Source organism: Juglans regia, chromosome 12 (assembly GCF_001411555.2).
Source record: "Juglans regia cultivar Chandler chromosome 12, Walnut 2.0, whole genome shotgun sequence".
Lineage (NCBI taxonomy): Eukaryota > Viridiplantae > Streptophyta > Magnoliopsida > Fagales > Juglandaceae > Juglans > Juglans regia.
In genome coordinates, this window is record NC_049912.1 from 27032876 (window position 1) to 27059803 (window position 26928).

At 38.7% G+C, this 26928-nt stretch overlaps 3 protein-coding genes across 3 annotated transcripts; 1 reads left to right on the forward strand and 2 right to left on the reverse strand.

The window, feature by feature from the left end:
- The first annotated feature begins 2225 nt into the window (after window positions 1-2225).
- On the forward strand, window positions 2226-8391 carry LOC109007861 (lysM domain receptor-like kinase 3). Its single transcript, XM_018987728.2, has 12 exons — window positions 2226-2375; window positions 2474-3126; window positions 3513-3584; window positions 4443-4745; window positions 5208-5353; window positions 5451-5540; window positions 5649-5754; window positions 6174-6325; window positions 6421-6518; window positions 6599-6746; window positions 7343-7450; window positions 7954-8391. Exons 2-12 carry the CDS (start codon window positions 2496-2498, stop codon window positions 8116-8118), a joined length of 2019 nt encoding a protein of 672 aa, XP_018843273.1. The 5' UTR covers window positions 2226-2375; window positions 2474-2495; the 3' UTR covers window positions 8119-8391.
- Window positions 8392-10015: 1624 nt separating this feature from the next.
- On the reverse strand, window positions 10016-11890 carry LOC109007862 (clavaminate synthase-like protein At3g21360). The gene is made up of 3 exons (XM_018987729.2): window positions 11397-11890; window positions 11025-11278; window positions 10016-10517 (listed from the first exon to the last, which is right to left on the reverse strand). The coding sequence occupies exons 1-3, from the start codon at window positions 11865-11867 to the stop codon at window positions 10157-10159; spliced, it is 1086 nt and encodes a 361-aa protein (XP_018843274.1). The 5' UTR covers window positions 11868-11890; the 3' UTR covers window positions 10016-10156.
- Window positions 10076-25125, reverse strand: LOC109007859 (protein PAF1 homolog). The gene is made up of 14 exons (XM_018987727.2): window positions 23371-25125; window positions 22776-22844; window positions 15885-15992; window positions 15609-15789; window positions 15442-15518; window positions 15225-15344; window positions 14298-14403; window positions 13574-13654; window positions 13407-13475; window positions 13256-13327; window positions 13023-13166; window positions 11397-12948; window positions 11025-11278; window positions 10076-10517 (listed from the first exon to the last, which is right to left on the reverse strand). The coding sequence occupies exons 1-12, from the start codon at window positions 24402-24404 to the stop codon at window positions 12805-12807; spliced, it is 2205 nt and encodes a 734-aa protein (XP_018843272.1). The 5' UTR covers window positions 24405-25125; the 3' UTR covers window positions 10076-10517; window positions 11025-11278; window positions 11397-12804.
- Window positions 25126-26928: the final 1803 nt, after the last annotated feature.

A 26928-nucleotide genomic window follows, 5' to 3' on the forward strand; every position in this document is an offset into this window, starting at 1 on the left:
GGGATGTGTTTAAAATATGGATCCGGATGTGTGAATCAATTAAAACATGCTGTGGGGCAGGTGCATCAAATTAAAGAGAACTGTGGGCCTTTGAGCATTTCCTCCACGGCATGTATGTCCGATGTCCAGGCTGGATAACTAATTACATTACCTACTACATTAACAATAGGAAAATAAACATAAATTAATACTAAGATTCGTATACACCCGATTAATTATGTGACAATTTTAATGTTACTTTGCCCTAAAGTCAGGTCATCGAAATTTCCATGTGCCGTGCAGCGGCTATCTTATGTGGGCGACACTGTCCCATCTTCCCGGTACGAAGGGTCAGCCCCTAGACCACCAATCTGTCTTAAAAGATTGAAGAATGATTACGCCGTACGTTTTATTTATTTTTTAATTGGCGTGATAAATAATTTTTAAATATATATAATTATTGTATTTATGGGTTGGAGAGAGGATCTCTAGGCGTTTGGTGCAGGTTAGATCTCAGTGTCCTCTGGATGGATAATATACTTTTACAGTTGTCTCCTGCCCACGTGCGGTCCCACCCACTCTATATTAGGTCTTCTTTGTTTTCTACATCGGCAAGCCTTGGGTTGTTATTCTCTACATCTTGCACTATTGCAGTAATTAAACACCAGAAACTTCTGCTCAATGAATCAGTGACACGTTTATTCAATGAAAATAAAATGCTGATTACGGCTAGATTAATTATATAAAAAATAAAATAAAAACCTAAATTTTTCATACTGCTAAACAGTCCTAAACTTACTATCAATAGGTTTTCTTATTTTGATTTTCTTTTCTTTATTTATATTATTTCTTTTAAGTAGGTTTTTTCTCTAGCATATATTTTGTTTAAGTAATAAAATAAAATAAAAAATATGATACCATAAATTTAGGATGTATTTCTCTTAATAAAAAGTAAAATCTATTTGAAAAAAAAAATTAGATTTTTTTATAGATAAATTCTACTTATTTCAAAAATTCTGTATAAAATTTTTATAATTTAAAATGAGTAGTGTTATATGTACTTACACTTATAATTTTATTTATAAGACTCATTTTATTAGTTTTTTTTTTAAATTTAAATTTAAATTTAAAATTTAAAATTTTATGATTTTTAACATATTATTAAATCGGAAAAGTAAATTTTTTATAAGATTTTTTTAAATATGTTTTTCATTTTTCATTTAAAATTGCACCAATAACTTTACAAGAAATGAGGTCAACTGATGCAGCTGCATATTAATTACCCACGAACGTAATACAATAACTGCTTGAGTAGACTACAGAGGATCGGGGCCTAAGGCATACGTTAGTGTCGGTTACTCTTGTGTTAAAGCCATTCAGTCAACGGAGTTTTTACGAGTCTGTGGTTACTCGTCAATTCATCGGCGAGTTTTCGGAAATGTTGGGGGGACCCAAGCAAAATGTCGCTGTCTTTGCCAGCTCTTCGCAACTTGTGCCAACCTTATTTTCCCAAAAAACCAGCCCTTGGTTACAATCCCGTGAACTTCTTTTCCCGATTTAGCCTTTTTAATCTATTGGGTACTTTGAATTGTCTAATACGATGAGTGATAAGAAAATCTGCTATTTTTTTTATTTTATCTAATTTCGGATTTATTATGAGAAATTACTGTTCATTTTCACAATTCACGCTTATAATTTTTTTATAAGATATGTGAGAGCATTTTTTATATAATTTAGAATAATAAATATTGACGGATGATAAAGAATTTTTATTCGAATTTATATATAACTCACTACCCATATAGAAAGAGGATGCAAACTTGTTTATAAAAAGTGGATCTTAAAAAAAAGATTAAATTTTTTTTCTGCAAATCTCACTTTTTTCAAAGAGTTTCATCAAGTTTGAACATCTTAAATCTGTATGAATTATTATTTTTATGATTAAATTCAAAATGAAGAATGATCATCCATTATACCATGTGTTGGTAATACGAGATTATCTAATAATCAGCATGCATGTATCCATGCTCGCATAATTAATGTCTGAACGAAATAATGGAATAGCTTGAATGTGAATTCTGTAGAAGAATTGAGAAAGGGATGATTTGGTAAAACAAGAAAATTAAAGAAGGGTGCTGCAATTATCTGGCAGGTGGGTGGCTCTGTGCCTCCCTTCCCTTTTCTCTGGTCACAGCAGGTCGCTTTCTCTTTTTGTTGTATTGCGTAACAAGCAGTTTACCCAGATCACACCCTCTGCTGCCAAACAAAACCAGAACAAGACAAAAGCAATGCTCTGTTTTCAGTCCTCTCATTCCTTCCTTAATTCCTTTCTCTGTCTTTCAAATCCAGCTCTTCCTCCTCCCCATTCAGCTATCGTCTTTTCCTTCAAAAATTAGGTTTTTTTCCCTCTCTCTTTGACCTTGTTCTTTCTATTTTTCTCTAAATTCAGTCCAACTTCATTCATTAAATTCACATTTCTATCACTGTTTTTCAGCTTAAGTTTTGGCTGCTGAACCATGAGTTTTGTACGGGCATCTCTTTTATTTCATTTCATTCGTTGTCGTCTTCTGCTGCTGCTTCTTCTGCTTCTCGTTCAAAGTCACTCTCTTTTTTCGTACTCAACCCCTATGATATGTACTGACACGACGCGCCTCTGCACGTCTTTTTTGGCCTTCAAGCCTCAACCGAACCAGACCCTGAACCTGATCCAGTCCATGTTCGATGTCCTCGCCAATGACGTAACCGTCGAAGAGAGCAGCAACGGCCTTAACTACCTTTTCATTAGGAAGAATTGCTCGTGCTTGCACACCACAATGCAGTACGCGACAGACACCACGTTCACGGTGCGATCCAACGAGGGCTTCGTGAACGACTTGGCGTTTCGCGCATACGATGGGCTGGCTTTCTTGTTACCCAATACGTCAAGGGTGGCCAGGGTCGGAGCTGTCGTTTCGTTGAGGCTCTTCTGCGGGTGCTCCAGTGGATTGTGGAATTACTTGATGAGCTATGTGATGAAAGATGGGGATAGTGTGCAGTCGTTGGCGAGCAGGTTTGGGGTGAGCATGGATAGCATTGAGCAAGTGAATGGGATTGACGATCCAGATAATATCACCGTGGGTGCTCTCTATTATATTCCTTTGAATTCAGGTTAGTCTGTTGCTTTCCTTTTATCATGTGTTGCATTTGAAATTTTTTTTTTTTTTTTTTGGATTCGGGCTTATATTTGCCGATCAAGTATTTGGGTTCATCGGGGTCAAATTGCAGCGTTCATATCCTGTTTTGCATGAACAATTTTAGGTAATGCCATTTTAAATTAACGAGCCAATAACTGAATTTTGGGTTGTGATTCAATTTGTTGAGAGATCACATTATTTACAAGTTGCTGGACACACCTTGATTTATTTATGATAGTTCTTTTTAAACATCAAATTTATTCATTTTCTTATAAATATTGGAGTTCCAAACTAGATTTGATATCCCATGATTGTTATAATAATATGATTAATGTTGACCTTTTCCTATACAATTTTCAGTTCCTGGTGAACCATATCCCCTGGAGAGTGATATTCCTCCCACTCCCGCTCCATCTGTTAACAATTTCACAGGTATGGATTGAAGTCTCCTGATCAAAGAAATTCAAACGATTCTACAAGAACTGTAAAAAGCATTTGTTCTATGAATAATGCTAGTATGCCCTCTCATTTTACCTCTTCATTTTGACTGCTCATGTATTTAATTTTTTTTAATTTTTATTTTTATTTATTGATTAAGGAAGTGACTATTAGTGTATTGATTTTTATTTTTTATTTTTTAAAAATATTTAAAGATGTTAAAAAAATGTGAAAATGAAAAATGAAAAAAAATAAAAAAGAGGAGTTTTGCCTAGGCAGCACGCCCAGCGGTCACTTCTGGACGGCAATCTAGCATCACTCTTGTTCTATATCTTCACGAACACAAAAACATTTAATTGCATCAACTATAATAAATAGTATTTTATGGTATCCGCTAAATTCAATCAAGTTATAGCTGGAAATTCTAAAGGATGTAAAACCGTTTCAGTCTAAATGTAAATGGAAAATAATACACTGAGATGTGCCAAAGAAATTTACGTTCAAGTATGCATTGCATATGTTTAAATTAAATAAAGTTGCTTGCCCTGCTAACTGTTTAGCAATGAGGTGAAGTTGTTCGTGCAAGATTGCATCTGTACTCAGTTTTGATGTTTCAATTACGGCAGAGAGCATCATGTTATTGATACTCAACAAAGGCATTCCCTTCTGAGATTGTGGTTAGAAGTTACTTAGTTGTGTGATTCTTAATTTCCTATTTTGATCTACTTCATTTTTTCCAGCTTGTTTTTATCTATTCCTGCGGTTCTTCCAATCATGCTCAACCTAGGTGCTATGCTGTTGCAGTTATTTCTTATAAGAAACATAATGAATTTGTATATGATTTTTTCGCAGGTAATCAAGAGAATCGTAAGGCTCATCTGCCTTATAAATGGATTTTTGGAGGTTCACTGATTGGTCTTGCATTGATTATATTATTAAGCATACTTGTTTGTGTTTCCTTGAGGTCATCAAACTGCTTTACTGAAGCCCAAAGGAGTCACACAAAAGATCATGATGAAAAAGTTTCTCATAAGTTTCAGATCCTTCGAAAGCCCAGTTTCTGTTTTGCTTCAGGAAGGTATGTCTGCTGCAAGTCTAAGGATCTGAAGCAAACCAATGGGGAATCTAGCAACCATCAGATTACTGTTCCAAAAGGTATTGTGTCCAAAAACACTTTAGACCCAAAGTTGTATCAGTTTCCGAGATTTGAGTTAGAATTAACACTAAATGTTTGTACTGTGGACTCTACAGAGATAAATACATTCCATTGATTAGCATAATGAGGGAAGTATAGACCTGCTCCATAGGGTTTGTAAGAATGATGTAAGGAAACTAATTGCAAAAGCATCAATAGGGCATAGCCAAAGTCTGGTAGATTTGACTTTCTTATTTTTTGTATGTTTGCTTCTGTTGCTTAGGAATTAGGAGTGAAAATGACTATAAGCCATTTTCTTCTTATGACATGGATAATGCGTAATTGTAAATTATTGAGGATAATGATTAAGTTTAACCATAAACTTATAGCAATTGGGAAGCCTTAAGCTGCTTCTATGAATATGGTAATTTCCTTATCATGCTTGGACTGTCTGACTGGTATTCTTATTTTATTTCTTTCAGCTCTAGGGACTGATGTGTTTGATATGGATAAGCCTGTGGTATTCACTTACGATGAAATTTTTTCTGCCACTGATGGGTTCTCTGAGTCAAGTCTTCTTGGACATGGAATATATGGCTCCATGTATCATGCCCTCATTCGCGAGCAGGTTAGCAGCTGTGTACTTTTATTATGATAACTTGGAATTCCTGATCTAAAGTAAGCTTCCACAATGAACAATCAGTAATAGATGATAATATTTCCAGGAAGTTGCGATTAAAAGAATGGCTGCCACAAAAACTAAAGAATTTATGGCGGAGATGAAAGTCTTGTGCAAGGTTCATCACACAAATCTGGTAAATCTCTTTGTAGATTGAATAATGACTGCCAGTCTTTTAACTTTGGAATTTGTAGCTTTCAGCAATTTAGAGCTTTGACTCTGGCTTTGGATTAATTTTTTCAAGGTAGAATTGATTGGCTATGCTGCTACTGATGATGAGCTCTTCCTTATATATGAATATGCCCAGAAGGGTTCCCTTGGAAGCCATTTACATGATCCTCATGTCAAGGGTACGCTTACATGTTAATGCTTTGCCTAGAATATATTTTATTGTACATTTGTAAAATTTATTTGTTCTGATTTTACTAATTTTAAAGGTTTATCTTTCTAAAATTTGATGAAGTTATTCCTTTTAAATATTTGGATCTTTATTAATCAGAAGGATTTTGTTTATTGTGACTATGATGTATAGAACTTTAAAATAAGACACTAACATAAGTAGCCTTCTAATGGTCTTCACAATTTCTGTCACTCAACTTCCTGGTCTTCACACACCCTATCAGTAAACCTGGCATTTTTAAATGGTCAAGGCATGGGTATTGGTGTTTGGACCTCCAAATCTGCAATATGATGGCATGATGCCTTGTATGAATGAGATATGTATGGCTCTATTCTATTAAAATCTGGGAATGATTTAATTTGGTTGTAGATCACACATCACTTTCTTGGATCATGAGGGTTCAGATTGCCCTCGATGCTGCTAGAGGTCTTGAATACATCCATGAGCACACTAAAACTCATTATGTACATCGTGATATCAAGACAAGCAACATCTTACTTGATGGTTCCTTCAGAGCAAAGGTTCGAACAATTACACCTTGTTGTCATCACATGTATAATCCTTATAATCCTTCTGTGCATGTAGTCCATCCCGCTAAATATGTACTACCCTATAGATTTCAGATTTTGGTTTGGCAAAACTGGTTGGAAAAACAGGTGAGGGAGAACCTACAGCGACCAAAGTTGTCAGTACATATGGTTATCTGGCTCCAGAGTAAGCAGCTACTCACAGTTGACTACTGTGGTCCTTGACAAGTATTTATCTAGCTCAATTGTTTTCCTGTTTCAATGCAGATACTTGAGTAATGGTCTTGCCACCACCAAAAGCGATGTCTATGCATTTGGTGTTGTTATTTTTGAAATTATATCAGGGAAGGAGGCAATTATACGAACAGAAGGTTTGATGATGAAAAATCCAGAAAGACGCTCACTGGTATCAGTTGTAAGTTCTGCCAATGAGACAACATCTTTCTGATAGAATCGTGAATATTTTTTTCCCTTGTAAAATTAGTGTCACGCTCACATGGTTTGATCTGCTCATTACTAAATTTGGAATCATTCAATGCCTAGCTCTCTAGATCAAAAATCCCAATGTCACTACGGTTTGCCAAGGTTCCTAATTTTGTAAGACCAATTGAGACAGGTGATTGTGAAGCTTCCAGAAAAAATAAATTCCCCAATCCGAACATTCTTGTTCCAGGTACCTTTGGAACGTGAAAAGATTAATTTCTTAAAGACACCTAAATTCCAATCTGAGGGCTTAAATATGGTGTTGGCGAGGAATTACACGATAAATTTGGGTAGTCATTCATGCATATTTGTGGTATGCTTAACTTTGATTCACACACTATAAAGTTTAAGATTTGTGAATGATTCAATTTTTCCTTCGATTTTCTTGTACAACATTGCTCTCCACGTATTTTTTGTCAAAAGTTGCAGTACCATAGATTGTGTTTTTAACCTTTTATGTTGGAACTGTTTCCTTGCGCAAGCATGCATGTTAGATGCTGCTTTTCTAATACTTCCATGCAATTGCAGATGTTAGCAGTTCTAAGGAACTCACCCGATTCCATGAGTATGTCAAGCATGAAGGATTACATTGATCCAAACATGATGGATCTGTATCCCCATGATTGTGTATTCAAGGTAACATATAGTCATCTTTTGACTCTGTTTGTGTATGTTCATTAGACATAGCTGCTTTTTGTTTTTGTTTCAAAAGTAGTTTGGCAATAAGAATCTAAAGTTGTCCAGCCTTCCTATACAAATACAAGATTGACACATTGATCTGTACAAGAAAGATTGCTCTCATTCTCTTTATGGACGGCAGCAAGTGGAAGCATAATCCAGGGATACATTGATCTGTACTAAGATCTACTTCAATTCTTTGGAGTGTGATATCTGGTGTAATGTTCTTCCACCAAAGAAAGAGACCCCCATCCTATTTCCCCCGTTAAATGGTGATTTAAAATATCTTCTATAGCTTGGGAAATCTTGGTGTGGATGATTTATATAACCAGCTTGCTGTCAAGGAAATCTTATTATTTTCTGTGATAGAAAATGAGCACTTTTACTGATTTTTGAACTGCACGGGAAGTATGCTATGGTGATTTACCTCTTCATTTCTGTTTGTGCTTCTCTCTGTATAGATGGCCATGCTGGCGAAGCATTGTGTGGATGAGGATCCCATCCTACGTCCTGACATGAAGCAAGTTGTGATTTCCCTGTCTCAGATTCTCCTGTCCTCTGTGGAGTGGGAAGCAACTCTTGCAGGGAACAGCCAAGTGTTCAGTGGCCTTGTCCAAGGAAGGTAGTGGTGATGTATCTTTTTAACCCACTACTACTTTGAAGTCTTCCTTTTTCTCTTGCTTGTACCTTATTTATCTTTATAGTTGTGTGTGTATAGTAGCTCAGGTACTCCTCTAAAGTGATAAGGTACTGGTGTGCTTTATCCCTTTGGCCTTCATTTTTCCTATTTTAAATGTTGTATTCTTTTCTAAGTCAGCGTGGTAAAAATTCAATGACGATGTCATGATATAGACAAGGGATAATGATGTTTTATAATACGAGAAATTTGATTTTATTTTTATTTTTTAAGACTGACCATGTCATTGAAAACACCCTTGCTTTATGGCTGAGGAAAATCCTTAGTTGCATCAAGCATTGATGCAAGCTATATGAATACAAAATAGATATGATAAGGACTAAGGAAAATACAGGTATGAATTAACAAACTTATGTCGCAAACATGGAATTCCAGTTCTATCAAGTGCATATATCCATAGAAGATGCTTCCGAATCTCAGAAATGGATGAGACAAAGGTATTTAATCCTAGCTGCACTATCCATGCCATCAGCAAAATTACGGGGTCTCGCCCTCTCAAAAAAGTACGTTTAACTAATCAAAAATCAGCAATCCATACTTCAAAGCAGGGACTTCTTTACCATGGCACAAGAAAGGAGAAAAACTAAGCAGTTTCTGAGAATTTCTCCACAAGGAGTCGGACCTGGGTAGGCCTTAGGTGCGTCATCCAAGTTCAGTTTAATAGTCGGGCTAGGGCCTGGAGGAGTCATCCCTTTGATCAAAGAGGCTTGCTGATTAGTAGTAGGAATACGAAGCAACTCAAGAATCATGGTCTTGGAAAATCTTTTACCAGGTTTAAAACAAAAAGCAAGGTTCCTGCAACCAAGTGGCAACTTTTGAATGATAGATTTGCAGGCCTTTCAAATAGCATCGTGCCCAGCTGCATTTCTGACAAGCCAAAGCTCCCCGTAGAATAAGGGAAGGGTCCGACAAGCTGTGCAAGGAGGTTGACTTGATCAGAACCAACAAAAACAGACCACCGCACGGAGAGTTCTTCCAACTATGAGAAACAATGTGTAAAACATCAAAAAGGAGCAGCAGCAGTAGAACTGCCAAGAAAGACACGATCCACAGTTTCTAAATGTTCATTAATACAGCAGCAACATTTAGATACAAAAGGAAGAAAAATTTTATACGTAAGCCTCCCACTTATGCACACTACTTAAAAATATATGAATTTATTCTTTTACTCTTATGTTTCATGAAATATGAAACATGAAGATAAAAAAATAAAATTATATATTTTTTAAGTGGTGTGCAGAGTGTGGAGCTAGCACAACTCCAAAAGGAATTCCGCACTGCTGTATTTTCTCATCAACAGGTTTTCTCATTATTCCGTAGCTTCCATACAAACACAGCAGTCTGCACTATCCTTTCTCTGCATTGTCGTTTTTCACAACAATTTAACGATAAATTTTGGCGTTTTAACATATGGACGTGGAAGCAACACAACTTCAAAATTCTGCCTCATAGATGCTCTGATATTGCCAGTTTGGGATGAACCCCAGCACGTTTCATTCATCCAGAACGTTCTATGTGTCTCCATAGTACTTAATTTGCAGAATGTTTAACGCTTCAATGCTCTCTCTTATTCTCTTCTTTGAGAAAAATAAAAAAGTTCTTGCGTAAGTCTTAGTTATCATTAATTTGAATTTGAATTAATGATCTATTTAAACTTACTCTAATCTTCGATCCCCCTGTGAGCTTGATTCCTCCTCTGCGCTGTGGGAAATCCATCTAGAAATGGAACCTAGCCGAGTCTGCAGCCTGGGTTTATAAATAATCTGTGCATTTAAAGTGGTTACATGCATGGTTTGTGTCGTCTGATCAGTGATCATACAGGTGACTTAAAACTTTCAACCAAATTTGTAATGGATATCTATGGCTTAAATTGCACGTATACGGTGTGCGATCGTAACCCTTTTATTTATACACTTCTTCATTACATGGCCCAAAAGGAGCATATAGTTTCATACCAACCAAAAAACCTACTTGCAAAGTGAAGCTAGTATACGGCGAGGTGGATTGAATGATCTTCGAGAGTGAAGAACAGCCAAATTGTCAAGCAAAAGAACATCACCTCTCCGCCAAGGAAAGACTACAGATTCCTCTTCAAGGATGTTAAGACAGTCGTAGATGATATCAGCAGGCAAAGGCTTGCCATCCCCAAAGGTAACAGCTTTCACAGGATCATTCCTTGCGTCCTCCCAGCCTGTATAAGCGGCAACCATGCTGTTAAACCAAATCTTGCGCTGTCTTGTCTTGTCATATTTGATAGCTGGAATTGGACCCATTATTGTCTTCACTGCATCCTCTAGCCATTCCATCGTCATTCCCAACTTAGCAGCCCTGTCAAATGTGTTGATAGAGCCATATTATATCTAAGAAGAGACAAGAACTATAGCTGGGAAGCCCTACAATAGAGGGTGTGCAGCATTTCAATTCCTCGTATGAGTTCGTTCAAAGAAGTTGCAACATTTTACCTGTACTGATCATATATTACAGTGAAACAGAGACCTCGGTAAAAATAATAAAATTTAAAGCGTTTGTGGACGGGTGTATTTTTAACTTGTTCCTCCAATCTCTTTGCATGTACTGATCATATATTACAGTACCTGTACTGATCATATATTACAGTGAAACAGAGACCTCGGTAAAAATAATAAAATTTAAAGCGTTTGTGGACGGGTGTATTTTTAACTTGTTCCGCCAATCTCTTTGCATGAATTTCCGATCAAATTAACAACCATAAAAAAGTTCCACGGGTCGTGTCAGGATTGATTCGTGCAACTTGCAATGCAAGAATCCTGAGAATAAAATCACTTCAGAGTATCAACAATGGTTAAAATCGCATACCTTTGCTCAGCCACACTCTTGTCTTCGGTCAAGAAAGTAGATTTCCACCCACGTCCGATTGGAGATGAAGGGTCATCGTCTTCGCCCAATACCCGCGTGTACAACAAGCCATGCTCTTCCAGTCGTTCAACGAATTCTGGGTATTTCTCTTTCATTCTTTCGTAGACAATGTGGCTAAGTACTATAGGAGTTTCTCCACCACTTCCAGGCTCTACTTCACAGAAGAAAAATAATTTGGAGGGGAATTCCGGAACCTGCTCAGAATCCCAATTGATCTTGAATCCTAATTCTTAAACGAGCATCGAATATTTGATCTTGTTACCCATTTCCTCAAAAAAAAAAAAAAAAGAGTGACTAAATTACAGAACATACCTGAGCCATTTCGTGGTGAAAAGGAATCTTCTGGTCCGGAGGGGACTCATTAGCCGTGAAAACCCGACCCACGACGTTGGTACGAGGGGCGGCTCCCCCAACGTAGGGAAGCTCCTCGAAGCCAAAGGCCTCAACGAATTCGTTGAAGTCTGAGGCTGTTTTCACCGGGAATCCCCTGAAGAGTAAAGCGCCGGAGTTGCGGAGCAAAGAGTCGAGTAGCGGTTTCTCGTTTCTGACGGCTTGGGTCAAAAGAGGGAGAGGGAAGGGATTTCTGGGGTTCGGAGAGACAACTGAAGGGAATTGAACTCCGTTGTAAAACTTTTGATGCGGGATTAGGGTTTCCAAGAAGGTCTCCGACATGGTTTCACCCCCTTGGTTGCTCTGGTCAGTAGCCCAGAGGACGAGAGAGACCGTGGAAGTTGATTGGGGGGACGGGGAAGGAAGTGAGTGCGATATTGCGTCCAGGTTCATTAATGGGAGGGTGGTTCTGCTTTTAATAGGCTAGGATATAGTAGTGGGCTGTGTTGGATGCGACTACGGGAGCCCAGCCCGTCCGCCCATAAAGCATTATCCGAATTGCAAGGTTTGAAACGAAGAAAAAAAAGAAAGACTTGACTTCATTGGCATTATTATGGCACAAACAATGGTTGATGTGAGAATCTTTTAGCAATACACCGTCATAACTACACTTTGTTTTGTATATCGATCTCTGAATTAAGCAATCTTTTTTTTTTTTTTAAAAACAAAGGAGTATAAAAGACTTTAGATGCCTCGAGTGAGTGCATTGCCTGAAAAGCGCAAGATTTTGCTTTTGATTACATAATTGTCTTGAAGAGAGAGAAATAGGTTTGTCACAAAATATGTTTTTGCATCATAGAATGTATGTATGTATGTATGTCAACTACTGGCGGCTAGAATACGGAAGTATTAGCAATTTCCAATCAGAGGAAAGAGAGGAGGGGCAACTCATTTATTTATCAAGAACATTAGTTTTAAGTAATGAGTCCAAAAAATCTTAGTTCAAATATGAAAACACTAGTATAATAAACTATAAAGGCTTGAATTGCCATACCAAGCACCTTTTAAAATGATTTGAATGAACACCGCAGAGAACTCAACAAAATTCTATTATGCCTGGTTTCCTTTTACAGGACCTATTTTCACCTTTTTTGTTCCATGGTATTAAAAGGAAAAAAAGGCTTATATCAACCAGAACCAGCTACAATCTGAAAATATGTTTATACATATAATTGGAAGCTGGAATGAACATACATTTAGATATATTACTACTTTACCTCACATCTTTGCGGCATCAGCACAGTAAAACACCAGTCCACCACCAGGTCTACCTGCTTCAAAAAATTGGGAACTTTTTACTTCAACGCAGCAGAATTTGGATTAGAATAAATCAATCAGACATTTCATCTTCAGCTCCACTAGATTGATCAATGTCCTGATGCCGGGCAACCTTCTGTGGTCTTCCAAGGCCATCTTCAATGTCTAACCCTCCCCTCTTAGAATTTGAAAAACTCCCCTTCGAATTTGAATAAACCTAGAAGCGCAATAAACTCAGTAATATCTCATAGGTCCTTTACTACTAGTCAATAGATGGCTCCATGGTCATACCTCTGAATCCCTCAGTTCGACTGCAGCAACAGCTGATCTCCGCCTTACAGTAACTCTGGAAGGTACAGGAAAATATTCGACCTCATCACTAGATCTTCCTTCTTTGGCCCTCTTTTTTCTTAAAACTAATTTTGTTGGAAGAGGCTACATTAAAAGAAAAGTCACTGAATAACAGCCAAAATGTGTGCATGAACACTGGGAAAATGATAAGAAATCAAGGTTCAAGTGGATACCACATAGCGTGCTTCTGCTTCATCAAATGAAACAAGGTATGTTGTGGGGTCATCCACATCATCCAGACGAAACTGTTGAGTGAAAAGAAAAACTCAGTAAGAAATTAAATGCTTGCTAGCTCGAGTAGCATGCAGAGATGTAGAGACATACATCATAATGGTACTCGCGAACCCAAGAGTATGAGATGTCTTCACGTTCATCATAAATATTTTTGGATAGCTGCCACCATTTGACATGTACAGACCAATAAATTAATACGTTGCCCAATCATAGTAAGTATGATAAAACTTATAACTTTACATATTGGCCATTATCACCTCATCCGGAGAAGGGACCATGTATGCCAAAAACGATTTGTCCGTATCAGAGCCCGTTGCCACATAACTTTTCATAATGGCCTGAATGATCACAATAGATGAGGTCCAACACATACACATCACTAGCACAGGTAGAAATACATAATATTTCATGAAAAATTAAAATGGTCTAATAAGTATTACTTCAAGTCTATGCATTACCTGTGCATGATAGCTTCTAATCAATAACTGACATGAGGGGTTGGTCAATAAATGTATGGACTCTAGGATGATTAGAACTTTCAGTTTTAGCTTTTAAAATTTAGGATCACTAAGGAAGAAAGACCGCCACAGATTGATTGATGAGAACTATATTATCCTTTTCTTTTCCCGCAGCCAGGGGGTGCTGTAGGTTGGAAATTCCAACAGCATTCTACTAAGAATTGGGTGGGAGGAAATTACTGAATATGTTATCCCGCTTATAAAATTTTGGGGAAGACAACAGAAGGCAAACCCATCTCCACTGACTGTAGCGTAGGCATGGGAAGGTCATAGTGCTCAGACAACAAGTATAAGGTGTGAGATAGCTAACTCTATAAAATTAAATTTTAATGAAAATAGGCTAAAATCAGAATCAGTACCAATTTTTCCGAGTCTTTCATATGGCCATGATGGACCTATTGCATTCAAACAACTTAACAAACTATACTTGCAAAAAAAATGTAAAATACCACACTCAAATCACCTGTGATTCATAGGCATCACGAACAGTTTGATCCAGCTTGCCATGGACTTCTGCATCAGCTGTAGGAGCACTATCAAAGGCCGCAACAACAAATTGGTCGTCATACCTGTTCCATAGCATCATATAAGACATACAAATCAGTATGAAATGTTGGATGCAATATGATACTTAATGACTAAACAGTAAAGGCCTTCTAAATAATCCATCAGCAGCAAAAACCCTTCATCTGCATTATTCTCCTAAGAAACAGAACTTCAAGTAGAGGACCACAATTAAGTACACGTGTGTTTGTGCTAGCAGGTTTTTAATCGCCAAAAGCATAGCTCAGCAAAATAATTGGCTATTAGGGACAACTCAGACATGACTCAGGCTACTTCAGTTTTCAGCAACACATTTTTTATCAGTTAAACAAGGATTTTATTGATGATATAAATAGGCATAGTCAGTTTTCAGCAGCGCACACATGATAAACCCATAGAATTGAGTTGATGTGTCAACACCAACACTACACAATATTAATAATCTGTGGCTATAAACAGATAAACAAACATTTTTTTTTCCATAACTAATTAACTAATAAACAAACATAAGACAGACAAGCAGAAGCTATTGTTTAACACAGACAATAGCTTCTGTGTTAAACAATGGTAACACAGACAATAGCTTGTGTGTTAAACAATGGTAACACAGACAAAGGTCTGAGTGAGAGCCAATCTGAATTTTTTTTTTTTTTTTTTTATCGGTAAGAGCCAATCTGATTAAGCATTTTTTTATAGGTAATCAAGAAGTTTTGTTCATAGGAGAAAAAGGCATAGCCCAAGTACACAGGAGCCAATCTGATTAAGCATTATATGTACAGAACTAAAAATAAATAATAGCATTGAAAAAATACATACTTATAAAAAAAAACATTCAAAAAATACATACCGATCAAAATCAGGCAACAAAGGCAGAACCTCTAAAGGATATAAATCTTTGTTAGTTGCATGAACAGGGTGCGACTTGCATGCCACAAATGAGGATTCTATTTCCTTGATTTGTCTTTCCCTGAAAACAAATAATTATATAACCAGTAAGCATAAATACAAGGCTCTCACACAGTGCAAAATTCTCTACATACTAAGAGGTTAGAGTAAGAACAAACCTATTGTTAAGGTTCTCCAAAATGTTACGGCCTCCCTTCATTTCTCTCAGGTCTTTTGTTTGTTTCTCAGTTAAAGACTGAAAACACCAACATAGTTAGCCATGATAATGAACCGATCTGTTTCAAGAAAGCATTGCTCTCTAAGAGTAGCTTATGTAATCAATTACCTGCTTTGTTGATTCCATGCTAAGAGGAGATATATACTGTGTTTTCACCAGCCAGGCAACACCTTTATCAGTAGGCCTTTCTTTTCGTCTAATGCCATTATTCTTTACAGGGGTCACTGCTACATCATCATGCAACAATTCCTCGTCTTCTGGAGCAAGGGGTGGTCTAGCACTAGGAGGACTAATTAAACGAATACATGAAGATGATTAGATTTCTTTTTGCTAAAAATAACTGTTGCAGTTATAAAAAAAGGTTAAAATCTATCTGAGACATACTTGTATACACTGAGGTCAAGAAGGTCAAGAGGTATCCCCAGATCTGGCTCGACAAAAAGTTTGGGCTTGTAAGTTTTCTCCAAAGATGTGATCGTGTATTTTGTATATCTGAAAAAATAAAGCATAAAAATTACCACAACATTACTTATCAAAAAAATTACCACAACATTGCAGGATGCATTAGATCATAATTCTTTAGACATATGAACACAACAAAGCAAAATAATAAGAAGCTTAACAAACGAAACCCTTGGGATACATTTGGTCTGACCACCCCCTTGGCAAGTTGGGGTGGCCAAGCCACTCTGCTATGGCTACCCCCTCCTGGCCGCGGGGATGGTTGCAACACCCCAAGAATTCACCCACGGAATGACATTCCGGGGTGGAGTGACCACTCCCATGTCCTTTGAGGGTGGTCCAGCCACCACCAATGAGAGTGGCCTAGCCACTCCTGAATATCATTGGGGTTTTTTTTTTTTTTTTTTGAAGCAGAAAACGTGAGGTAATGAAGAAGTATTTTTGGTAACATTTTTCCCCTTTTTCTCTCCGAACATTTTTCCCCTTTTTCTCCTCTATTCTCAGGCACACACTTAAACTCATCTCCGGCGCCTTTCGCCGGAGCGGATTCCCTACTTTGTTTCTTTTCCTCCTTTATTTTCTGTTTCTTTACAAGTTACCAAGATGAAAGGTAATGGGAGTTTTATGGGAGTGAACAAAATGGGTCTTTCTAAGGAGTTGGTCATAGGTTCTAAATCTTTTACTCTCGTGAAAGAGGGGGGCAGTTTGACTAAGGTGGTGGCTAAGGTGGTTCTGGGTCCTTCATCGATGCAGTGGCTGGCCAAGGCCATGGAAACGTGTTCAAAGGAGGAAAAAAAGGATTTTTACACCACAGTCCGGGAAGACAACCGTAGCTTTATAGCACAACGCAATGCAAATAATGAGGCCGTTATTTGGCAGTGGTGGAATATGGTGGTGGAGGAGGAGGAATTTTATCTTCGTTCCTGAGGAAGAGGGTAGTGGTTGGAATAGGATGGGGGAGGCGCTACGGGACTTTTTCTTCGACAGAAGAAACACCCACAATGACGGTAACACAAAGTGGAAGGTGGTCGCGGTTCAGTCACAGCACCACTCCTTCAGAGAGGCACTGATGGTGGAGCAGACCCATGTGTCTCGGAATGGGAATAACGGCATGCTAAGACAGAGAGGCGTGTCTACGGGACTTGGCTCTGACAGAGAGGTGCGGCCTGTACAGTGGCAAGGTGGTGGTAGCAAACAAGTAGGTGACATGGCAGAGGGGGAGACTTTGAAACTTTTGCTAGAAACTAAGGCGCAACAAATAGATATGCAAAGCAAAATCGACAAGGAAGGAGATGGGCTCAGTCAGTAAAGGGCCTTGTGTGGGCCTAGAGATGGATGCAGAACAACTTAGGCTTAGGCCTCAGGCAGATGGGCGTGAGCCCACAACTATTAGGCCCCAGTCTAGGGGGAACTCAAGTAATAACTGGATGGTGGGGTTTAAGCCAAAAATTATGGGCCGCAATGAGCCCATCAGTCACAAGGCCCAATCTGTATCCTTAAGGCCCCAGCCCTCCATTTGGAGAATTTGCAAGGAGACCTGCCCACTGCCAACAGTAACTCCACAACTGTGCTGAAGGAAGCATCGGAAACACCGTGTTTAGTGGTGGGTCCTGTGCCGGTGGCCCAGACAACACCAGCGACGGTGGTGGAGCAGATTTTACCATCGCACGTAGAGGAAAAAGATGCCATACTGCCAACGCCAATCTTTTACCCTGAGTTCTGCACACAGAAAGTGCCGATTCCCAACGTGGAAACCATCTCTTCCCAAATGGAGGCTTCACTTGCTTCTATCGAACATCTTAAGGTATTATCAAAAGGTGAGGATGAGAAGAGTTTGGATTTCGTGGAAGATAGCGTCGTGGGGCTACATCAGAGGCTCACGGAGGTTAGTGATGATTTGTGTGTGGTTCCCGACACCCATGAGATTACCCTTCCCTTGGATAACGTGGAGATAAACGTGGATTCTGTGGTTGAGTGGGAAGGACGTAACCTTTTTTTTTTTTTGGAGGGGGGGGGTGGGGAGGGAGATGCTAGTGACAGGGACCCATTCCCACTGAATTGTCTACTACCAAATGACTTTGAGATCTCTGACTGGGTGCTTAAAAAGGTAAAGGACATCCAACATGTGGTGGGTATGGAGTGTGTGGGTTACAAAGAGCAGTTTATGGCCCTTCTCACGGCCATTAAGATGGGTCATTCTCAGTCCAAGAAAGCTGGATCCAAAAAATAGAGGGAGCTAAAGAGGCTTAATTGGTCTTTGAATGAGGGTAGGTCCAAAGGGAAAGGTACTGTTGTTTCTTTATGAAGCCGAAATTGTGTATTGGAACGTGCACAAGCTGAATGAGGGTAGTAAAGCGTCTTCGCATAAAAAACTTGCTTCGAAAATGGAAGGCGGACATTGTTTGTTTACAAGAAACTAAGTTGAAATGGGTGACCATAAAACTAGAGAGAAGTGTGTGGAGCTGCCCGTACACAGATTGGGTTTATCTGGCTTCGAATGGGGCATTGGGTGGTATTCTTGTGATATGGGATAAAATGGTGGTGAAGAAAATGGAGGTGTTAATAAGGGAATACACAGTGGCCTGTTCTTTTAAGATGGTGGAGGATAATTTCTTATGGGCTTTTGCAGGTATTTATGGACCGAATGTTGACAACATCAGAAGTCATTTGTGGGAAGAACTTGCCGGAATATATAGCTGGTGGGACCTCCCTTAGTGTATAGGTGGTGATTTTAATGTAATAAGGTTCCCTAGTGAAAGATCTGGATACAGTCATCTACGCCCGACATGACAGATTTTTTAGAGTGTATTTTTTACTTGAACCTTGTGGATCTACCATTAATAGGTGGTCCCTTCACTTGGTCTAATAGTCAGGCGTGGTCACGACTGGACATATTCTTAATATCGCCAGATTGGGAAAGTCATTATCAGGAAGTATGTCAGAAGAGATTGTCGCGCCTCTGCTCGGATCACTTTCCCATATTGTTAGATGGAAGCGGTATTCTAGGAGGTCGTCGCTACTTTAAGTTTGAAAACATATGGCTTAAAAGTGAAGGCTTCGTGGATAGGGTAAGGTTTTGGTGGTCAACTTATTAGTTTCATGGTACCCCCTCTCATATTCTTGTAGACAAACTAAAAGGTCTAAAGAATGATTTAAAGCTTTAGAATTCTCAAACTTTTGGTGACATAGGGGAGCAAAAGAAAACCATGATGGAGGAATTACAGAATCTTGAGAGGATTACTGAAGATAGAGTTCTCACCTCAGAGGAAGTCTCACATAAAGCAGAGCTAGCCTTAGAGTTGGAAAGAGTTTTATCTCTAGAGGAGATCTCTTGGCGACAGAAATCAATAGCACTTTGGTTGAAAGAAGGGGATCGAAGCACAAAATTCTTTCATAGAGTGGCTAATTCTCACAGGAGAAATAATATCATTGAGATGCTGAAAATCAATGGTAGAGACTGCACATAGGCTCTCGTGATCCGGGAACATGTGGTGAGTTCCTTTGAACATTTATTTACAGAAGAAGAGGGTTGGAGACCAAAATTAGATGGACTCGGTTTTGATTCTATTGAGCCAGAGTCAGTGTCTTGGTTGGATAGATCTTTTGAGGAAGAGGAGGTATATGATGTGGTCAGAAGAATGGTGAAAGATAAAGCACCAGGTCCAGACGGCTTTTCGATGGGCGTTTTTCAAACATGTTGGATTTTTTCAAACATGTTGGAAGGTAGTGAAAGAGGACATTATGAATGTGTTCCAGGAGTTATTCTTGGCTGGGAAGTTCAAGAAAAGTCTGAATGTTACTTTTATTGCTTTGATCCCAATAAGACAGGAGCATCAGAAGTGAAGGACTTTAAGCCCATTAGTCTCATAAACGGGGTTTACAGGCTAGGGGCAGTCATAGGTAAGATAATTTCAAAGCCACAAAATGCTTTTGTAAGGGGTCGCCAAATCCTGGATTCAGTCCTAATAGCCTATAAATGTCTGGATAGTGGATTAAAGTCTGGTATTGCAAGGATTATCTGTAAGCTAGATATGGAAAAGGTGTATGATCATGTAAATTGTGATTTCCTTACTTATTTATTAAAGAGATGTGGCTTTGGGGAGAAATGGGGTATGTGGATCAGATGATGCATTTCAGCAGCAAGATTCTCAGTTATGATCAATGACAGCCCAGAGGGTTTCTTTAACAGCTCTCAAGGCTTAAGACAAGGAGATCCCCTATCCCCTCTTCTGTTTGTTGTCATCATGAAGGCACTGAGTAGGATGCTATCGGTTGTGGTTAGCAACAATTTTATGGCTGGATTTTCAATGGATGATTTGAATAGGGGCCTTATCTCGATTTCTCACTTACTATTTGCAGATGACACTTATTTTCTGCGAAGCAGAGCAAGAACAACTTAGGGCACTAAAGGTGCATCTCCTATGCTTCGAAGCAACATCAGGTTTGAGAGTGAACTTTGATAAATCAGAATTAGTGCCAGTTGGGAACGTCAGTACTGCTCAGCAATTGGCTAGCACTCACAGGTGTAAGGTCGCTTCTCTTCCTATGAAATATTTGGGACTACCGTTGGGGCTACAGAATCACGGACCTTATCTATTTAGGATACAGTTATTGAGAAAATAGAAGAAGATTGGCAGGGTGGAAGAGATTGCATTTGTCGAAAGGAGGCCGGATGACTCTTATCAAAAGTACACTCTCTAACTTACCAACTTACTTTATGTCTGTATTTCCAATTTTCCAATTCTAGCTAGTGTGGCAGCACGGATCGAAAAACTCTATCGCAATTTCTTATGGAATGGGACGGGAGATGATTTCAAGTTTCACCTAATCAGCTAGGATAAGATGTGTAGACCAATTCTGTCGGGTGGGTTGGGGATAAAGAACTTGAGAACGTTTAATCGGGCACTTCTTGGGAAATGGCTTTGGAGATACAATATGGAACCAGAAGCCCTCTAGAAATTAGTGGTAGATAGCAAACATGGCAGTTTAGGGGTTGGTGTACTAGAGAGGGGGAATGGGACCTAGGCTGTGGGGGTTTGGAAACAAATAAGATGAGAGTGGGGGGTGTTTACTCACCATACTAAGTTTATGGTGAGGGAGGGTACTTGTATAAAATTTTGGAGGGACATTTGGTGTGGAGAGGAGGCTCTAAAAGACTCTTTCCTTTCCGTTTTCCAAGTGGCATGTGATCAAGAAGCTTCGGTGGCAGACCTCATGGTTCATTCATGGGACCAAGTCCAATGGAATGTCATCTTTAGTAAAGCAACCTAAGATTGGGAAATAGACAGTTTTGAGGCTTTTTTCAGCCTAATGTATTCTATGAAGCTTAATGGATTGCGGGACAATAAACTATAGTGGACACCTGCAGGTAAGTGTAATTTCTCAGTTCGATCCTTCTACAAGTCCCTTAAACTTCTACCAAATACTCATTTCCCATGAAGAAGATTGTGGAGGAATAAGGCGCCTCCCAAAGCACTCTTCTTCTCTTCTCTTGGACAGCAGCCTTGGGTAAGATTCCGACTATCGATAATGTATGAAAGCGCCGGGTAATTATCTCAGATTGGTGTTGTATGTGCAAAAAAACTGGTGAAACAGTGGATCATCTCTTGCTTCATTGTGAGACAGCAAGTGTCGTGTGGAGCAAAGTGTTCAGTCGAATAGGGTTAAACTAGGTGATGCTAGCCACAGTGGTTTGAGTTATTGGCCAGTTGGGTGATGTTGGGTGGTGCTTCACAAATCAAAATTGTGTGGAAGATGGTCCCTACCTACATTATGTAGTGCATATGGCAAGAGAGTAATGAACAAACATTCAAAGACAAGGAGCGGACACTAGAGGAGCTTCGTGCTTTATTTTTTCGCACCTTAACTCTTTGGGCCATAGCTATAGATTTTAATAGCCTAAATGTACATGATTTTCTTTCTTCTATAACAACCTAGATATGTCTTATCTCTTGTATAACTTCTTGTGTACTTGGGCTATACCTATCCTTATTAATCCTACCATTTACTTATCAAAAAAATAAAATCATTGGGGTTTTGCCACCCCTGTGGGTTCTTTGGATGGCCGGCCACCCATAATGGTTTTTTTTAACTTTTTTTATTGGTAAACAAGATTTTATTGATCATAAAAATAGGCAAAAGCCCAAGTGCACGGCACATATACCCAGAAGTATATTTTTACTATTTTGATATTTTATTTTTTAAAAGACATTTTAATAAACTGAATAATCACTCTTCCTTCTATTTCCCTTTTTCTAGGCCTCTCCTTGGCACTTCTACATCACTTTCACCACCAATTCCAAGATGACAAGTAGCACAAAGATATTAGAATCGTAGCAGCACCCAAAAAGATGGGGCAGATATTCTTCATGGTATATAAATACATACTAGAAGCCTCATTGCTCAGCTTCATTTTTCTAAACTCCCTTGAAACCGGTACTATTTCCTTTTGATGAACCTTGAGATCTACAAGTTACGCTAATTATTATTGTTTGATTGTGATTATTACTTTGGAATTGAGTAGAAGTAATTTTCCACTTAATAAAATTCATATAAAAATTTAACTAAAAAAAAAATTAAATGTAAAGGTTCATAACTCCTTGAAGATTTTGATTTTCATCACAACACCTAAACATGGAAAATTACCATCATAAATAGTGCTACTACATCATCAATTAATTCTCAGCAGCTTACAAGTATGTGCATGCCAATGAAAATACCACTGCATGAATGTTAGCATGCTGAGTTGACACATATAGAGATATATAGATGCTTATACAATTGGACCTGAGAGAGAGCGAGAGAGAGACATACTGATCTTTCTCATTCTTCATAGCCATGAGCTTTGGTTGTGCACTAGGATCTGGGAGCTCGTTGCGGAATCTTAAAGAAGCAAACAAGGGAAATTGCATGTAGAAGGGATGTCAGTAACGGAAGTCAACAATGTAAACATTGTTGAACTGGAAAATGCAAGCGTCAATTCTGACCAAAAAGGTTTGTAATATCCAACGCACATATATGGCATGTATAGAAAGTAATCAAACGCAAGATCCAAAAGTCTTCTCTCACACATTCACCTCTCCCATCTGCATCTTCACAAATCTATTATAATTTAGCTCCCACTTTGTCCCCAAAATGCCAAATGAAAAATTAGTGAGGAATAAAGAATGATCAAAACCATTCACGTAGACCAGAACCTCCCGCCCACCAGGAAAACAAAAACAAAAACAAATATACATGCTCCTAGCCAAGCCACCAAATTAAATTATCAATTACACCACTTACATGAAAACTCCAGTATCAGCTATCTAGTTGTAGTTACAGTCCTACTTCCATACTTCTTTGATAAGTTGGAGCGAGGAAACAAATAAGCAAAATTGAAACCAAGGATAGTCATCAACATACTCACTTCAACTTGCACAAGAATGTTGTTGGCTTCTTCAATCTATTCTCAACCCTCTCACCACTCAACAATGGAGTAGCTCTCCTATCCCCCATCCGTGACCCCACAATCGACCCATGCACCTTTGCAGAAGACAACATCTGAGTCTTTTGTAGAACCGTGTTCTGGGACTCCTTCAACTGCTGCCTTTGTTTCTCTTCCTGTTTTTGCTTTTCAAACTCCCTCTTCTTCCTCAACCTCCTCTCTTCGTCCGTTTCCACCCTCCCAGGTGGCCCATTAGATTTCTTCACTGGCACAGGAGGCACCGGGGGCTTCTGCTGCTGTTTAGCAGGAACAACAAGGTTTAAAAGCCCATGCCTTCCAGAAGCCGTTAGCTCCTTGGAAGACCCTTTATCACGCTCATGAGACCCCCTATCTACTCCACCCACCTTGTTCTGCAGAGGAGCCGATGGAGGAGGCGGTGGTGAACTTGGGGGTGGTGGTGGTGGAATTGATGAACTTGGGGGTGAAGATGGAGGTGGTGGTGGAGGCGGTGGTCGCATTGGCTGTATTGGCGGATGACTATACTGACTGTACTGATTAGACGGATAATAAATAGGAGCTTGTGGGGGCTGCACATTCATCGAGTTTTGTGCCATAGAAGGAGCGGGTGGTGGTGGTGGTGGTGGGTAAGATGACTCCGGAGGGGGCGGTGGTGGCGGATACGGATACTGCTGGTGAGGAGGAGGTGGTGGAGGTTGTTGACCCCTCGGCGGAACGTAATGTTGGTGGTGGTAATTCGAATTCGGGTGCATTTGGCTGGTGTTGTAGTTTTGGGGATATGAAGAAGATGGTGGAGGAGGAACCGAGGATATAGACCCATCAGCACCACCACCACCACCACCACCACCACCATATCCACCCCAATTCTGATTGTACTGAGCTCGCTGGTGAGGTGGATGTAGCGGCGGCGGAGGTTGTGGTTGTGGTGGTGGAAGGGGGTTCTGAATCGGGGCGGGCGCGAATGAAGTTTGCGGAGGAAAGGGCCTGTACGAGGCCATGGCGGATTTTCAATCCGAATAAACCCTGGAAGAGATTGGGAATTCAGTTCCTGACTCTCGGTTCTCTTAGTTTAGTTGTAGAAACTGATGAAAACCCAAGAACAGAAGCACTGGAGTTCCAATTATTATAATTTCTAATGAACACTTCAGAAACTGATCAAAACCCTAGAATAGAACGCTATGGATTTCGAATTATTGTAATTCAAAATCGACAGAGCAAGTCAAACTCTAGTACAGAGAGCTTCCAATCTCTGATTCCTGGACTTTACGGATGAACAGAGATAGAATTCTCGGAGATAAAAATAAAATCAAAACCCTAAAAATGAATTGCAGATTTAGGAATCACTTTATAGAGAAAAAAAAAAAATTAATGGACGAGCTCTTGTAACAAACCCTAGCTGGGACAAAAAATTGAAACCCGAATCCCAGTTCTTACACTCCAAGAGTCAGAGACCCTAGGAAAGAGAAATCACAAATTACGACCCCAAATCTTTTAATTCTCTCAAAGAACGGACTCAAACCCTAGGTGGAGCCGCCCAATCCCTCTAAAACCCTGAATTGCAAGAATGTACGTAACTCGCACATATACATACATATATAAATGTATAGAAAGAGAGAGAGAGCTCGGAGCCAGAGGGACCGGAGAGATTGTTGAGGTTCAGCTGAGAGAGATCAAAGAACGTCGGCGGGCGTCTGTGAGATACAGAGAGTCGGTGTAGTTAGAGCATTAGTATTGGATTTATCATTTTTATCTTTAAAATTTGATGAAAATTACATATTTTTCATAAATCCAAAACCTCTCTATCCATAACTCCACATTAGATTAACCATTAGATTCATCAAAATAATAATATAATATTATTTCGTTAATAATAATATTTTTAATTTATTTTTTTTATATTTGACAATTACACTAACTATATATTAATTAATAATTTAAATTATTATTTCTTAACTTAAATATATTGTGGCTCAAAATTGAGAAACAATAATTTAAATAAATAAAATAATGATTATAGAGTGTGAATAGTGAGTCTTTAAATTTGAAGATGAAGATAAATATACTGTAGCTAAAAACTTGACATTTGAGCATATAGTGAATCCAATGCCAGGATTTTAAAACCAAAATCATCAAATTTAGATACTTTTATAGATATTTTTTCAAACTTATTTTCCGGGAGAAGTGTTTGATTTACATAACAATTTTATAAAAATAAATTTATACAATTATTTGAGATGATATGTTACGTTAAATTTATTTTATAATAAAGAGTTGAGTCGTGTTACACCCATTAAATGTGTAATACGAGACATTTCACCGAAGAGAATAGTAGTTGATAAAAATAAATTTCTTAATTAAAATAATTGATTTTATTGAAAAAAAATATAAAATGATAATATAATAATTAATAAATAAATACAAATAATATTGATAATAGTAAATTAGAAAAAGATGAAAAAAACAAATTAATAATTACAGCATTGATTCTTAAAAAGAAAAAAAAAAACTCACAAATGACAATCTGATACTTCCATCGACCTATAAATGAATGAGAAATCACGTATCAATCGAATATCACAAAAGTTAAAAATCATGTCATCAAATTGAAAATATTTGAAATTCCATGCAATGAGAAAATTAGGAAGGAAGGGGGGTGGCGGCGGCCGGGTCATGTAGAGAGAGTGATGATAATAATGGAAGTTTAAATTGTCGGCCAAGCCCAACCGGCAATCCAATAGATCCAGTCCAAACTAAAATGCATTATATTAAGTAAACGTGCCTGAATTTATTTAGGGGAGGGAGCAGGGCCCGCAAGGAGAAATCTCAACGGGGGCAGGGGCCTACTGACCTACGCCGCCCCCGTTGGGATATACTCATATATATTTATATAAATACATGTTATTTATACATATTTATAAATATACTAGGTTGAAACAACGTGTAAAGCATGTTTGTCTAGTTCAGTGAGACATCGATATTTATAGTACATTAGTTTAGAATATAAAATAATTCAACACATATTATAACATCGATAGTTTTAGTAAAGTTGTCTCAGATAAGTTTAATACAAAAACAACAATAATATCAGTTCTAAATATGAGTTCTTTGATATTTTTACTACGATGCATCATTTTTTGTGTGTGATGTATGGGCTTATGAATAGCAATCCTCTTTATATTTTGTATTGTGTATTAGTTTTTCGGATTGGGCTTTCTTTGTTTGGAGGTTATGTGAAGTGTTTGGATGAATTTTTATTATTATTGGGCCGGAGTGTGTCTGTGAAGGGCCCAGCCCGTGTGCAAATGGGATCCAAGGCCAATTCCAAAACACTGCCGTTTTGCTATGTTTAGATAAAAACCCTAATCTTTTCTCCATTCCCCCCCCCCCGCGCCGCACTCTCCATTTTCAATCCCTTCCTCAGCTCCCTCGTCTCACTCTCTCGCCTCTGCGTCGCCGTGCCGCCTCTATGTCGCCATGCTGCCTGTGCGTCGCCGGCCGTGCCGCCTCTTCCTTCTCCTGCTC

Bases quoted from the DNA above. Each gene is read 5' to 3' on its own strand.
- LOC109007861 (XM_018987728.2), top strand. From the start codon at position 2,496: ATGAGTTTTGTACGGGCATCTCTTTTATTTCATTTCATTCGTTGTCGT. The intron at 6,519-6,598 runs GTAAGCAGCTAC...GTTTCAATGCAG, and splicing joins TATGGTTATCTGGCTCCAGA to ATACTTGAGTAATGGTCTTG. The intron at 7,451-7,953 runs GTAACATATAGT...CTCTCTGTATAG, and splicing joins CCCATGATTGTGTATTCAAG to ATGGCCATGCTGGCGAAGCA.
- LOC109007862 (XM_018987729.2), bottom strand. From the start codon at position 11,867: ATGAACCTGGACGCAATATCGCACTCACTTCCTTCCCCGTCCCCCCAA. The intron at 11,279-11,396 runs GTATGTTCTGTA...GATTCTGAGCAG, and splicing joins TTCACCACGAAATGGCTCAG to GTTCCGGAATTCCCCTCCAA. The intron at 10,518-11,024 runs GTATGCGATTTT...CACATTTGACAG, and splicing joins AAGAGTGTGGCTGAGCAAAG to GGCTGCTAAGTTGGGAATGA.
- LOC109007859 (XM_018987727.2), bottom strand. From the start codon at position 24,404: ATGGCCTCGTACAGGCCCTTTCCTCCGCAAACTTCATTCGCGCCCGCC. The intron at 22,845-23,370 runs GTGAGTATGTTG...TGCTTCTTTAAG, and splicing joins ACATTCTTGTGCAAGTTGAA to ATTCCGCAACGAGCTCCCAG. The intron at 14,404-15,224 runs GTATGTATTTTT...GCTATGGAACAG, and splicing joins TTGTTGCCTGATTTTGATCG to GTATGACGACCAATTTGTTG.